The sequence below is a fragment of the Hypanus sabinus genome, chromosome 8 (assembly GCF_030144855.1).
Source record: "Hypanus sabinus isolate sHypSab1 chromosome 8, sHypSab1.hap1, whole genome shotgun sequence".
Classification (NCBI taxonomy): domain Eukaryota; kingdom Metazoa; phylum Chordata; class Chondrichthyes; order Myliobatiformes; family Dasyatidae; genus Hypanus; species Hypanus sabinus.
The window spans coordinates 20,671,721-20,685,189 of record NC_082713.1 but is presented as its reverse complement, the minus strand read 5'-3'; the positions used below and the strand labels follow the sequence as shown (position 1 = coordinate 20,685,189).

The 13,469-nt window shown below is 41.3% G+C and overlaps 1 protein-coding gene across 4 annotated transcripts in view; it reads left to right on the top strand.

Moving 5' to 3' along the window:
* The window catches only part of ar (androgen receptor), a 190,067-nt gene that overhangs the window by 84,789 nt on the left and 91,809 nt on the right, over positions 1-13,469 (top strand). For all 4 annotated transcript variants that reach the window (XM_059976808.1, XM_059976807.1, XM_059976810.1 and 1 more), the window contains one exon: positions 10,532-10,828. In XM_059976808.1, the coding sequence (XP_059832791.1) occupies positions 10,532-10,828 (297 nt within the window). The remainder of the gene's footprint in view (positions 1-10,531; positions 10,829-13,469) is intronic.

Below are 13,469 nucleotides of genomic sequence, written 5' to 3'. Positions count from 1 at the left end.
TTACCCAACAGGCTGGTATATGTCTAGGGGAAAAGGAGATCCAGCCACTCTCCAACCCACCTCCCGTACACGCAGGTGCTATGAGAATCGAGTTAATGCCTCGCGCCCGCAAACAGTATCAAACCCACAACAAATACCGTTATGAAATACACTTTAAAGAGTTTACTAAAATTAAAAAAGTAGTAGGCAATACAATATATATATATATATATATATATATATACACAAGGAAAAAAACAAAAGGCGCCAACTTATCAAAGTTCAGTCTGTTTAGTGCACTCGTTGGAGCTCAATCAACGAACCAATCGACCCATCCGGCCGTCGCACCTGGGACCACCCTGGTGGTCTTACGAGCAGTCCAACACACATCCACCTTCCTCAGCGTCTTCCTCGGCCTCTCCCAAAAAAACCCGCAAAAACCCCTCCCCCAAGTTCCCAGCATCACAAGACACAATGACATTCCCCATTGATTAACAAATGAATACAATTACCATATCAGCCATTCTAAAGTGAAACAGCGGCGAGAGAAACACTTATCCGACAAAGAAGCATTCCTACTTGTAACAAACCAAAGAGGCCATCTTGAGTAACATACCCAGGACATTGTACAGTAGTAAAAGAGAAGAAATTTAGCTGTTTCATGGACAAAGTGGAAGAAATCGCCCAGATCTAGTCTAGTCAAGTCAAGTCAACCTGAAACCTCTGGCATTGTCTTTGCTCCCTGTCCTATCTTATTCCTTCTTATTCCTTTAGCAATCTTTGGACTTGATCTCCAGAACTGTTTCTACACTGGAGTGAATGAGGAGCTCAAAGGAATTAGTATTAATAAAAATAAAGAGAAATTAATGGTATTTGGACTTTCAGAGAGCTCTTGATAAACTCCATAAGATACTATTAAATAAAGTTGGAACAGATGGTGTTGGTGATAATAAATTACTTCATTTGTAGATCAGTTAAAAGATTAGAAACAGAAAGAATAAGCAAGACATTTTCAGATTAAAAGACTATTTAGTAAGGTGTTGCAAGCATTTGTGCTGGGTTTCTTGATGTTCGCATTCCTGATGCATTCCTGATCTGAATACAAATATTTGCTGATTGTCCAAAGCAGGGTAGCATTTTTGGGCTAAGAGCAGGATGCAGAGAGTTTTTGAGGAGATACAGGCAAGTGAATGGATGAAGACATGACAAATTGCACCTAATACAGGCAGACAGACAGACATACTTTATTGACCCCTGAGGGAAATTGGGTTTCGTTACAGTCGCACCAACCAAGAATAGTGTAGAAATATAGCAATGTAAAACCATAAATAATTAATTAATAATAAGTAAATTATTCCAAGTGGAAGTAAGTCCAGGACCAGCCTATTGGCTCAGGGTGTCTGACACTCTGAGGGAGGAGTTGTATAATTTGATGGCCACAGGCAGGATTGACTTCCTATGATGCTCAGTGTTACATCTCGGTGGAATGAGTCTCTGGCTGTAGAAAGATGTGAAGTAATCTCTTTAAATAAGGGGGGAATTCTTATTAAATGATAAAATTTTGAAAAGGTTTGGTTTCGTTAGGATGTTCTTACGAATCACTGTAAGTTAACATGCAGCAAGCAGATAGGAAGACAAATACTATGCTAACTTTTATTAAAAGCTTTTTGAGTAAAGACTAGCGGCAACTTGCTTCAGTTACATATAGACCTGATTAGTAGGCACGAATGACTAAATGACATACTCCTGTTCCTGTTTATTATGCTTTTTATTACACATATATTGGACAGGCTTATTATTTTATAAGGGAATAGTATTTTTAATGTACCATTGTGAAGATTGCAGGGTGTGTCTAATATGATGAACCTTTAATATGTTTGCAGTAGCATGTACATTGCAGAGTTTGCTGATTTAGAAGCAGTGTGGTTAATAGATCTGCAGAATAAATCCAGGAATTTCAGACATCTGATGTTCCTCTGCAGTCCTGTTCTGTTTCAAGTGGTGGTTGTCTTAAAATGTAAGGAAGAAGTTGTTACGTACCCCGTAACTGGGTGTCTTACCAGCAAAGATAGAAGTGTCCGTTGGAGTCTGGTGATACTATTTTCAACAGTAGTTTTAGTAAAAATATACAAAAATAATATCAATGCGAATATACAGAGAATATACGTTAGCAATACTAAACCTAAAAGTGCAGGTATAATAATAATCACTAATGAAACAAGCTCTATCGTTGTCTAGGGGATAATGAATTGTCAGATGGAAATATAAAGTTCAGTTCAGTTCATGTAGGCTGCGGTAGTTGTTTGTCGATGTGTTGCAACTGTTGGAGAGAGAGTGAGAGAAAACGTGTAACCAGTAACAGCTATAGTCTTGCCAACCTTCCTTTACGATTTTGATCCGTCGATGCGTTGTTGTTGTGGCCATTCGGGTATGACCCCACGGTCCTTTAGCTAGACCATTCTTCCGTGGTGGACTCGTCACCCAGGCAAGGGTGGACACACACACAAGCCCTCACCGGCCTCGCTATAAAACACTGTGAGTTAAAATTTACCGACCCTTCGTTCGGTCTCCGATCTCCCACACTGTCTCGTAGGGGTTCTGATGCTCACTAGCGTTTCTCCTGGTGCGTCTGAGGGGTGTTACTCCAGACCTCACTTTTATCCCCACTCACGGGGTCTCAGGTGTCAATCAGGTTGGGATGATATAACCCATCAAACCAGCCCACTCTGGTTGCCCCCTGAGGGGTTTCAATGAATAGAACAGTACCAAGTAAATAATCCTTCTCCAAAAGACAATAGCAGTAATCAATGGTTCTGCTCCTCTTTTGTCAGTAGAAGACGTTCCACCTTGTGTATCCCTGAGCTGTGTGTCTCTCTCATTAACTTTCATGAGCTGTTATCAATACCAACTGCCCTGGCAGCTTTCCTTTGTCTCTCTTACTTCCTTGGTAGCAGCATCAAAATAGTAACGATTTGTGATTCTCCAAAAGGGGGGGCAGGGGCCACTCTGCACCCTTCTGCCTATCAGAGTTTTTCAAGTAACAAAGGAAAGTGGAGGTGTGATGAACACAGTTAATCATGAGAGAACCTGAATAGAGTTGAGAATGTAGGATATGAAACTGAAAGCAAAAAGGCAGTGCAATGATTTCAAACTCCCAGCAAGCATGTTGCAGTTGAGGTTAAGGGGTTAAGTTTGCAAAAACAGATTGTGAATTGAAAATACAACTCAAGCCCACAAACTTTGAGATTTAACCCAAGCAGTTTGTACAGCAATCAGTGTTGTCTCCCACCCCAACAGGTGGCTGGTTGATAGTTCATGGTAGTCTTTTGGATCATAATTGTGCATTATTAGCAACCATACTGAAAGCGTTTCTAGGATACTCTGAAATTGAGTGAGCATTGCATCATTAAGTGAGATCTAAGGGGTTAATGTGATCTCAGTTAAGTACTACAACTTCGAAGCTTCCTTTCTTGTACTTCAGTCTATACTTGTTAGTTATAGTTAGGTTGTATTTGTTTGAAAAGTGAAGGTTTTTCAGTCATCCTTTGGTGCACAAATCTTAGTGGATTGTGTAAACCCTTCTAAAGTCCTGGTTATCTGTCACTAATGGTAAGTTTTATGTTAATAAAATTGTTTTGCATTGGAGCTGACTGTGTGTGTGAGTGTATATAAAAAAAACTAAAAATCTGTACTGCCTTAGATATAACACCTTTATTTAATGAGACAATTTCAATACCACCTGCTACTCCATTCCATTCCTTCCAACTCCATTAATCAATGTGAGCACCCTTCAGTACACTCTATTTACATGTGTGACCTTCTTGTATCAGAGGACCAGATTCTTGCCTAATTTCCCTAGGGCTGTTTTGTCAGTGAGATATCTTTATTTTTGCATTCAAATTTTCTTGCAGTAAGGCCAACATACTTTGTAATTGTTTGCTGTATCTGCATGTTAACCCTTGGGTGATTCATCTACAAGGATGTCCATTTCATTCTGAATTCAAACACCTTTCAATCTTTCAGTATTTCATTGTTTATTCTTTATCACTGATATGAAATTACAAGAATATATAAATGATTGGAAATTTGGAATTAACATATCATAGTGAGTCAGAGAAAACAATTTTATGTCAGGATTTTAGGAATAACATGGTTAAACAGAAAACAAATGTGATCATTATGGCAAATGCACTTTTAGTGTAACATTGCTTAATTGAAGTTTGTTAACCATTGTGATATGTTTTAGTTGTTTGATCAGAGGCAGAAATAACCAGCATTAGGAACACACATACAACGTCTAACTGTACTGAAAAGAGGGCCTTGTCGTCAATAAATAGATTTTGGTGCACGGCCTGTTTGAAGAACACTGGGACAGAGTGAGAGCACTGTCCAGGATTCAGATAGCATAATAGGGGATCAGCATGAATGTATGATTTGCATCATGACCTAGGAATATATTTCAGGTATTTGGAGCAAAGAGCTGCAAATGATAGATGTTCCAGGCAATAAATGCTAAGTACATTCAGCAAGTCAAGAAGCATTTATGAAAAGAGAAATAATTCATTCATTAAAGTCATCTTCTGTTGAAATGCTTCTGGAATTGAGTATATTTGTGATACTTGTCAGCTTTTAGACAAATCAAAAAATCTGTATTCCTTGCCCTTTAGCCAATTTCTCATCCATTTCCAGAGCTTTGCACTAAATCTCCAAGCTTTGGTTTTATATAGGAGCTTTTTGTATGGACTTAATCTTGACTTACTTTTTATGGGTCCTCATTAAATGCTTTCATTGTCAATTCCTCTAACAAGAGATTGTTGATCAGGCAGGATCTGTCCAATCTGAAAGCATGGCATTTCAACAACGCAAATGTACTCTGAGTCTTTAAAATTGTGGTTGTCTTCTAAATGCAACATAGATTTACTGATCAGTAAGGAGTGCAAAAATGGGGCAGCCACAGTTGGGCAAAAAGTACTGGTGGAATTGCCTCTATAAAATAGTAGTCAACATAAACAGGAGAAAAATCTATATGACTGTATTTCAGAATCAGAATTCCACTAAGTACATATAAAAACATTAAATTAGTGCAAAATAAGAGGGAAAAATGGTGAAGTAGTGTTCATGGATTCATTGTCCATTCAGAAATTTGATGCTGGAGATAAGAAGCTGTTCCTGAAACATTGAGTGTACATCTTCGGGCTTCTTTACCACCTCCTCATTAGTAGCGATGAGAAGAGGGCATGTCTTGGGTGATGGGAGTCCTTAATGATGGATGCCGCCTTTTTGACACATTGCTTTTTGAAGGTATCTTTGATGCTGGGGAGACTAGTGCCCATGATGCAGCTGGCTAACTACAACTTTCTGCAGCTTTTTCTGATTCTGTGCAATGGGCCCCTCTATACTAACCAGTTAGAATGCTCTCCATAATGCATCTGTTGAAATTTGTGAGTGTCTTTGGCGACATACCAAGTCTCCTCAAACTCCTAGTGAAATATAGCTGCTGAAATACACCGTTTCGCTATTGCTCCAATCTACCCTTCTTTATGAAATGTTACAGGATTCCTAATCATGAGTATAGCAGTAGGTTTCAGTAGAAATAAGGCTCACAAGTCTAGAAGAGATCTCTGTTTTCATGTTAAAGCCTTTGTACTGTTTTGTGCAGAATTTGCAAGAATTAACAAACTGGAAGGATAATCCACCTTTGGAATTTATTGTTCCATTTAAGATGTCTTGCTACTAGCTACAGCCTCCCCTCAGTGGACACTGTCTGTACTACTTGCTGCCTCAGTAAAGCTGCCAGCATTATCAAAGCCCCACCCACACTGTGAGTTCTCTCTTCTCCCCTTTCCCCATTGGACAGAAGATTAAAAAAAAGCCTGAAAGCATTGTTTTTCCAGGTTCAAGAACAGTTTCTTCCCCGTTCTTATAAGATTTGAATGGTTTCCAAATAGAGTAAGATGTATCCTTTACCTCACAATCTACCTCATTATGATTTTGCATCTTACTGTCTTCCTGCACACACTTTCTCTGTAACTATATTCTATGCTTACTGATTTACCATGTACTTAATGAACTGTGTAATAAATTGATCTGTATGAACAGTCTGCAAAAAAAGGCCTTGGTACATGGGACAATGATAAACCAATTCCATTACTTTATCTTTTTCTTGAATGTGAATAAACAACCCTATGGATACACCTGCCATTTGTATCTTAACAAGTATCTACTCTCCCCTTCCCCCACCACTACTCTGCAGTCCCGTCCCTCAGATCCAATCATCAGCTCCTGGGCCCTCCGAGGCTCCATCTTCCTCCTACCCCAACCCTCCCTTCTCCACTGACACTACCAACCTCCCTCCCCTTCTGATCCCAGCTCTCATCTGTGCCATCACCCTCTGACCTTCCACTCTCTGAGGCAGAGCGTTCTGTCCTCAGTACGGGCCTCATCTTTATCCCCTGCCTCACACCTCAGCGAGTTCTGTGTGTGCCATAACGCAGAACTCTTCTTCCGCTGGCTCCGTCTCCGAGCTTACTTTCCTACCCCCACTGATGACCCCTTCTCCTGTCTTCAACCCCACTCTTCTTCATGGACACCCTGCTCTGGATATTTTTATTGCTAACTGCCGACGGGACATCAACCATCTTGACTTCTCCACACCTTGTTCCAATTCCAACCTCACTCCTTCTGAACAAACTGCTCTTTACTCCCTCTGCACCAATCCTAACCCTACCATAAAACCTATTGATAAGGGGGACGCTGTAGTAATCTGGCATACAGACCTCTACCTTGCCGAGGCATAGCGACAACTCACTGATACACCTCCTCTTATTTACCCCTTGAACATGACCCCACTAAAGAGCAACAGGCCATTGTCTCTCACACCATCACCAACCTTATCAGCTCCGGGGATCTCCCATCCACTGCCACCAACCTCATAGTTCCCATACCCCACACTTCCTGTTTCTACCTCCTACCCAAGATCCACAGAACTGCCTGTCCAGGTAGACCCATTGTCTCAGCTTGCTCCTGCCACACCAAACCCATTTCTGCATACCTCGACACTGTTTTATCCCCCCACCCCCCCCCCCCGCCTTGTTCAATCCCTTCCCACCTATGTTTGTGACACTTCTCATGCTCTGGATTTTTTCAATGATTTCAAGTTCCCTGGCCCTCATTGTCTTATTTTCACCATGGATGTCCAGTCCCTATAGACCTCCACCCCCCACCAGGAAGATCTCAAAGCTCTCCGTTTCTTGGATTCCAGACGCAACCAGTTCCCCTCTACCACCACTCTCCTCCTATCCAGTGGAATTGGTCCTTACTCTTAATAATTTCTCCTTTGGCTCCTCCCACTTCCTCCAAACTAAAGGTGTAGCCATGGGCACCCGTATGGGTCCCAGCTATGCCTACTTTTTTGTTGGCTATGTGGAACAGTCATGTTCCAAGCCTATACTGGTATACGTCCCCCACTTTTCCTTCACTACATCAATTATTGCATTGGCGCTACTTCCTGCCCATATGCTGAGCTCATTGACTTCATTAACTTTGCCTCCAACTTTCACCCTGCCCTCATTTATTTGGTCCATTTCTGACACCTCCCACACCTTCCTTGATCTCTCTGTCTCTATCTCTGGAGACAGCTTATCTAATGGATGTCTAATATAAGCCCACAGACTCTCACAGCTTCATGGACTTCCTCTTCCCACCCTGTTACTTGTAAAAATACCATCCCCTTCTCTCATTCCTCTGTCTCTGCCGTATCTGCTTTCGGAATGAGGCTTTTCATTCCAGGATGAACGAGATGTCTTCCTTTTTTAAAGAAAGTGGTTTCCCTTCCTCCACCATCAACTCTGTCTTCAAACGCATCTCTCCCATTTCACATACATCTGTTCTCACCCCATCCTCCCGCCACCCCACTAGGGATAGGGTTCCCCTTGTCCTCAACTACCACTCCACCAGCCTCCGTGTCCAACATACAATTCTCCATAACTTCCACAATCTCCAACGAGATACCACCACCAAGCACATCTTTCCCTCCCCCCACTTTCCACTTTCCACAGGGATCGCTCCCTACATGACTCCCTTGTCCATTCATACCCCCCATCCCTTCCCACCCATCTCCCTCCTGGCACTTATCCTTGTCAGCGGAACAAGTGATACACCTGCCCTTACATTTCCTCCCTCACCACCATTCAGGACCCTAGACAGTCCTTCCAGGTGAGACGACACTCCACCTGTGAGTCTTCTGGTGTGGTATACTGGGTCTGGTGCTCCCGGTGTGGCCTTCTATATTGGTGAGACCTGACGCAGACTTGAAGACTGTTTTGCCAAACACCTACGCTCTGTCCGCCAGATGAAGCAGGATTTCCCAGTGGCCACACATTTTAATTCCACGTCCCATTTCCATTCCGATATGTCAATCCATGGCCTCCTCTACCGTCGAGATGAAGCCACACTCCGGTTGGAGGAACAGCACCTTATATTCCATCTGGGTAGCATCCAACCTGATGACATGAACATTGATTTCTCTAACTTCCATTAATGCCCCTCCTCCCCTTCTTACCCATCCCTATATATATTTTTTCCCTTTCTCTTTCCCTCTCACAATAACTCCTTACCTGTTCTCCATCTTCCTCTGGTGCTCCCCTCCCCTTTTCATTCTCCTAAGACCTTCTGTCCTATGATACTCCCCGTTCTCTAGCTGTGTATCCCTTTTGCCAATCAACTTCCTAGCTCTTAGCTTCACCAATCCCCCTCCTGTCTTCTCCTATCATTTTGGGTCTCCCTCTCCTCCTCCCCCTTTCAAATCTCTTACTATCTCTTTTTTTTCCATTAGTCCTGATGAAGGGTCTCGATCCGAAACATTGACTGTACTTCTTATAGATGCTGCCTGGCCTGCTGCGTTCCACCAGTACTTTGTGTGTGTTGCTTGAATTTCCAGCATCTGCTGATTTCCTCGTGTTTGATATTTTCATGCTGTCAGGTCAGAAAAATATCCTGATGAATGATCTCCAAAGCGTTGCTCTTTATTTCCCTCTATAGATCAGGGATTCCCAATGAACCCCTGCTTAATATTAGTCCATGGCATTGTTACGTCCGTAGCCCCCTCCTTTGTGAGAATCGCAAGATCACTGTTGGGTTGGGTCAAGGGGCCCAGGAAATGAGAGAGAGACGTGCAAAATGCCTCGCTACCCCGGCGATGTAAAGCTACGGGACATGGCCATTATCTCTTGGAGACCAATTTGTGGATTGAGCTACTATACTACGTGAACGCCCTCAGGCAAAGTGGGCTGGTTGAGGGAGAGAGTGCACACCCCCAACCTGATTGACATCTACGACCCTGCGAGTCAGGATAAAAGAGGGTCTGTAGGAACAGTCCCTCAGATGCACCAGAAGAAATGTTAAGCGACCACGTAACAGCAGGAAGTCATCTAAAGGAGGCCACGTGCGTTCAATTCCGTGGCTGGAACCACGGAAAACAGCTTTCAGCTAACAACGGGGGAATCCGCTCCCCTGACTCAACGGATTGGCATCCTAAAAGACCTGGGCAAGTTTAAACCGCATCGTTTTTAAACCCAACAACGGTGCGGCTCGAATGAACTGAAAGTGACTGTTGTCTTTCCATCTGACAATACATTATCCCCTAGACAATGATAGAGCTATTATTGTAGAGTTATTATTATACCTGCACTTTAGATTTAGTATTGACAACGTATATTATCTGTATGTTTGCATTAATCTTATTTTTGTGCCCTTTATCAATAAATACTTTTAAAAGTAGTACCATCAGACTTCAAATGACCTCTCTAACTTTGCTGGTAAGTGATCCAGTTACGGGATTTTGTAACAGCATAAAAAAAGGTTGTGAGCCCCTGCTATAGATGCTGCCTGACCTGCTGACTCTCACATTTTGTGTATGTTACTCTGGGGGAAGAGGGGAGAGTGTGTCCATCGGTGGTGGAATCTTGTTGAAGCTGGCAGAAATTCCCATGAATATGAAAGTTGATGGGGTGAAAACAGAGAACCAGGAACTATTTAACCATAATGTCACTTTAAAGGTTATCTTTTCAGTGCATATTTACGAACTCTACTGATTTGAAGCTAGCTTGCAGATAAGTTCCAAGACTGAACATTTTTTGCAGCAACAGAATTCCATTAATGCATTAATTGTAACAATAGTCATCTAAGCAGAACAACTTCCAAAATGAGACAATTGTGCTGATATAAACTGACTTTTTTTATGCCAACAAAATTCACTAATGTAGCCAGGAGACAGAAATGAATTAAGTTTGAAATTGGGGCACCAAACTGTCAATTTCACTTCTATTTCAGTCTGCACTTGGAGCAAATTAATGCCTTCTGTTCTTTGGCAATTGTTTATTGCAATAGTGCAATATCAAGTAATGATTACCATAATAATAGTGTTATAAAACATTATTTTATGCTGAAAGGAATATTGAAAATGTGACATAACTAATGCAAGTTTTATCACTTTTGATACCATTTGAAATTTCATTTTTATTTAGTGACACTTTTTCTCTCCATTGAACTCAAGGTCGAAAATTAAAGAATACAAGACCATTCCAAACTGCAGAGGAAATGGATTCTCCAGTTACACAAAAGCAACAGGACACCAATCTCATGATCGTACCAAGGATCAGTGTACCAAGAATGCAGAATTTTCAGTGTCAACCCATTTTCCTAGCTGTACTGCAGTCCATTGAGCCTGATATGGTATATGCAGGTTATGACAATACGCAGCCTGATACATCAACCAGTTTGTTGACAAGCCTCAATGAACTTGGGGAAAGACAACTTGTACGTGTTGTTAAATGGGCGAAGGTCTTACCAGGTAAGCATGTGTTTTTTTTAAGCTTTGTATTTTCATGCAAAACCTGTAATAAAAAGGGGAAAAAACAAATGTTGTTTAGTAACATGAAATATTGCTTAACCCACTCATTGTTACAGGAGCATAAAAATGTCATTCCAGAGTTGGTGAGGAATACAAGAGTTATGTTTTCAGAACTACCTCTGGCAGCCAGTTGAAGTATACTGAGTAAGAATTGTCCATTCACCTGCATTTAAGTGGTATTTATTAGGTTGTTCAAACTGCAACAGATTACTTGTGATGATGCTTGAATGATTTGTGTTCCCATTTGTTTTGCACACAAGTCACATATTGGAAGTGGTTCAACAATTTTTGTTTCTCCACCTTATAATTTTTACTGGTTACTTAGATATGCTACTAGCTTGCAGATTCCACTTGATGTATAACTTATTTCACCATACGTAATTTATTTTACGTGTACATTGAAACGTACAGTGAAATTTGTCATTTGTGTCAACGACCAACGTAGTCCGAGGATGCGCTTGGGGCAGCCTGCAAGTGTCTCAGTCCCAACATTGCATAATACTCCCTTACAAAATTGATTAGCTCTTTCATTCTTTATTCTGGTTCTTTAGATCATTGCAGGCTGTAGATAACCCACACTTGCCCTATTGACTGAAAGAGCTTAAATTTATATAATGCTTTATCCTTTTACAACAGAGGAAAAAATACTTTTATAATACTATTTTATTATGAAAGTCATGGGATCCTGTTTGCAAATACTCAGTAGTCAATTTGGATGAGAATAAAATGTCATATAAATTTACATATGACAAAACTGTGGAACAGAAGATGTTTGAGGTGTGCTAGAATGTGAGTTTTGAGGAGGATGCAAAGAAGCTCCAATGTGATTTGGGCAAATATATTGCAGATACAGCTAATGTGGATACATGTGAGGTGATCTACTTTCTTTCTAAAAACAGGCAGGAGAGAAAAGGTACATGACCTGGATGTCCTTGTATACGAGTCACTGGAAACATGCAATTAGGATGGCAAATTTTATGTTAGCCTTCATTGCACGTATGCTCAAACTCTCTTACAATGAAGTCTTGCTACAACTGCATGGCCTTGGTGTGAACCCATCTGACATTTTGTATATAATTTTGGTCTCTGAAGAAAGATGTTCTTGTCATGTAGGGAGTGTTGTGAAGATCTAATAAGCCAATTTCTTGGGTAGCAAGGATGTTTAAAGTTAATAAAGTATTCATTGGAGTTTACAATAATGAGAGAGTATCTCTTGAAATGAAATTCTAACAGGACCAGACAGAGCAGATACAGAAAATACATCTGAATGACCAAAGAGGCCAGAACTAGGTGTCATGGATTAAAAGTATGGAATTGTGCCAACTAGAATTAGAATACAGTGGGATTTCTTCACCCAGGGAATCTGAATGTGAATCACTTAATTGCCATTAAGTGAAACATACCAAAATTGATTGTGATTCGGTGTCAAGCATACAATACAGGACAGGCAATAGACAGACAGACAGGCATACTTTATTGACCCCGAGGGAAATTGGGTTTCGTTACAGTCGCACCAACCAAAAATAGTGTAGAAATATAGCAATTATAAAACCATAAATAATTAAATAACAATGAGTAAATTATTCCAAGTGGAAGTAAGTCCAGGACCAGCCTATTGGCTCAGGGTGTCTGACACTCTGAGGGAACAGTTGTAAAGTTGGATGGCCACAGACGCTCAGTGTTGCATCTCAGTGGAATGAGTCTCTGGCTGAATGTACTCCTGTGCCTAACCAGTACATTATGGAGTGGATGGCAGGCATTGTCCAAGATGGCATGCAACTTGGACAGCATCCTCTTTTCAGACACCACCGTCAGAGAGTCCAGTTCCACCCCCACAACATCACTGGCCTTGCGAATGAGTTTGTTGATTCTGTTGGTGTCTGCTATCCTCAGCCTGCTACCCCAGCACACAAAAGCAAACATGATAGCACTGGCCACCACAGACTCGTAGAACATCCTCAGCATCGTCCAGCAGATGTTAAAATACCTCAGTCTCCTCAGGAAATAGAGACGGCTCTGACCCTTCTTGTAGACAGCCTCAGTGTTCTTTGACCAGTCCAGTTTATTGTCTATTTGTATCCCCAGGTATTTGTAATCCTCCATCATGTCCACACTGACCCTTTGGATGGAAGCAGGGGTCACCGGTGCCTTAACAACACAATAGCAACCAATATTTGCAAGGCAAAAGTGCAAACAGCCATGAGCAATCAACAATTAGCAGAACTGCCACATGCACAAACATCAATAATCAAATTTAAAAAAATGTGAACAGATGTACAGACTCAACAATTATCAACAGAACAAGCAGGAATGACTATTTTAACAAATGTTTGCAGGGACAGTTAAGGTATTGCGCCTGAGCAAATTTTGTTAAGAAACTGGATGGCTACAGGAAAGAAGCTTTGGAGGTGACCGGTGGTCCTTGTAGTGATGGATTTGTAGTATCTCCCTGATGGCATTTTGGTGAATAGGTGATTGCTAGATTGGCTGGAGTTGGCAGTAATTTTTTTCAGCTCTTTCCTTTGCTCTGGCGATGACCATGTCTTTTGATGTTGGTAGCTGACAGCCAGTGATCTTCTCA